Consider the following 242-nt stretch of genomic DNA (forward strand, 5'->3'; position numbering starts at 1 on the left):
AATATTGCCCTGCAAGGGAAGGAGAGGGGGAAGACTCCAAACAAACAATTCTCTTCTGCTCTGCTTGCCCAGGTTCACTACCATGGTTTCCTCTGCTCAGAACCGCCAGACCTTCATCAAGTCTGTCATCAAGTTCCTGCGCCAGTACCAGTTTGATGGTCTGGACCTTGACTGGGAATACCCTGGCTCCAGGGGCAGCCCAGCCCAGGACAAGGGTCTCTTCACCGTTCTGGTCAAGGGGG

General features: G+C 54.5%; 1 protein-coding gene across 1 annotated transcript in view; it reads left to right on the forward strand.

Moving 5' to 3' along the window:
- The first annotated feature begins 76 nt into the window (after positions 1 to 76).
- Positions 77 to 242, forward strand: part of LOC103809300 (acidic mammalian chitinase-like) — a 2,202-nt gene continuing 2,036 nt past the window's right edge. Inside the window, 1 exon segment of the mRNA XM_009082130.1 lies at positions 77 to 232. Coding sequence (XP_009080378.1) covers positions 83 to 232 — 150 coding nt within the window. The 5' untranslated portion in view covers positions 77 to 82.

The sequence above is a fragment of the Acanthisitta chloris genome, unplaced genomic scaffold (genome assembly GCF_000695815.1).
Source record: "Acanthisitta chloris isolate BGI_N310 unplaced genomic scaffold, ASM69581v1 scaffold22849, whole genome shotgun sequence".
Taxonomy (NCBI): domain Eukaryota; kingdom Metazoa; phylum Chordata; class Aves; order Passeriformes; family Acanthisittidae; genus Acanthisitta; species Acanthisitta chloris.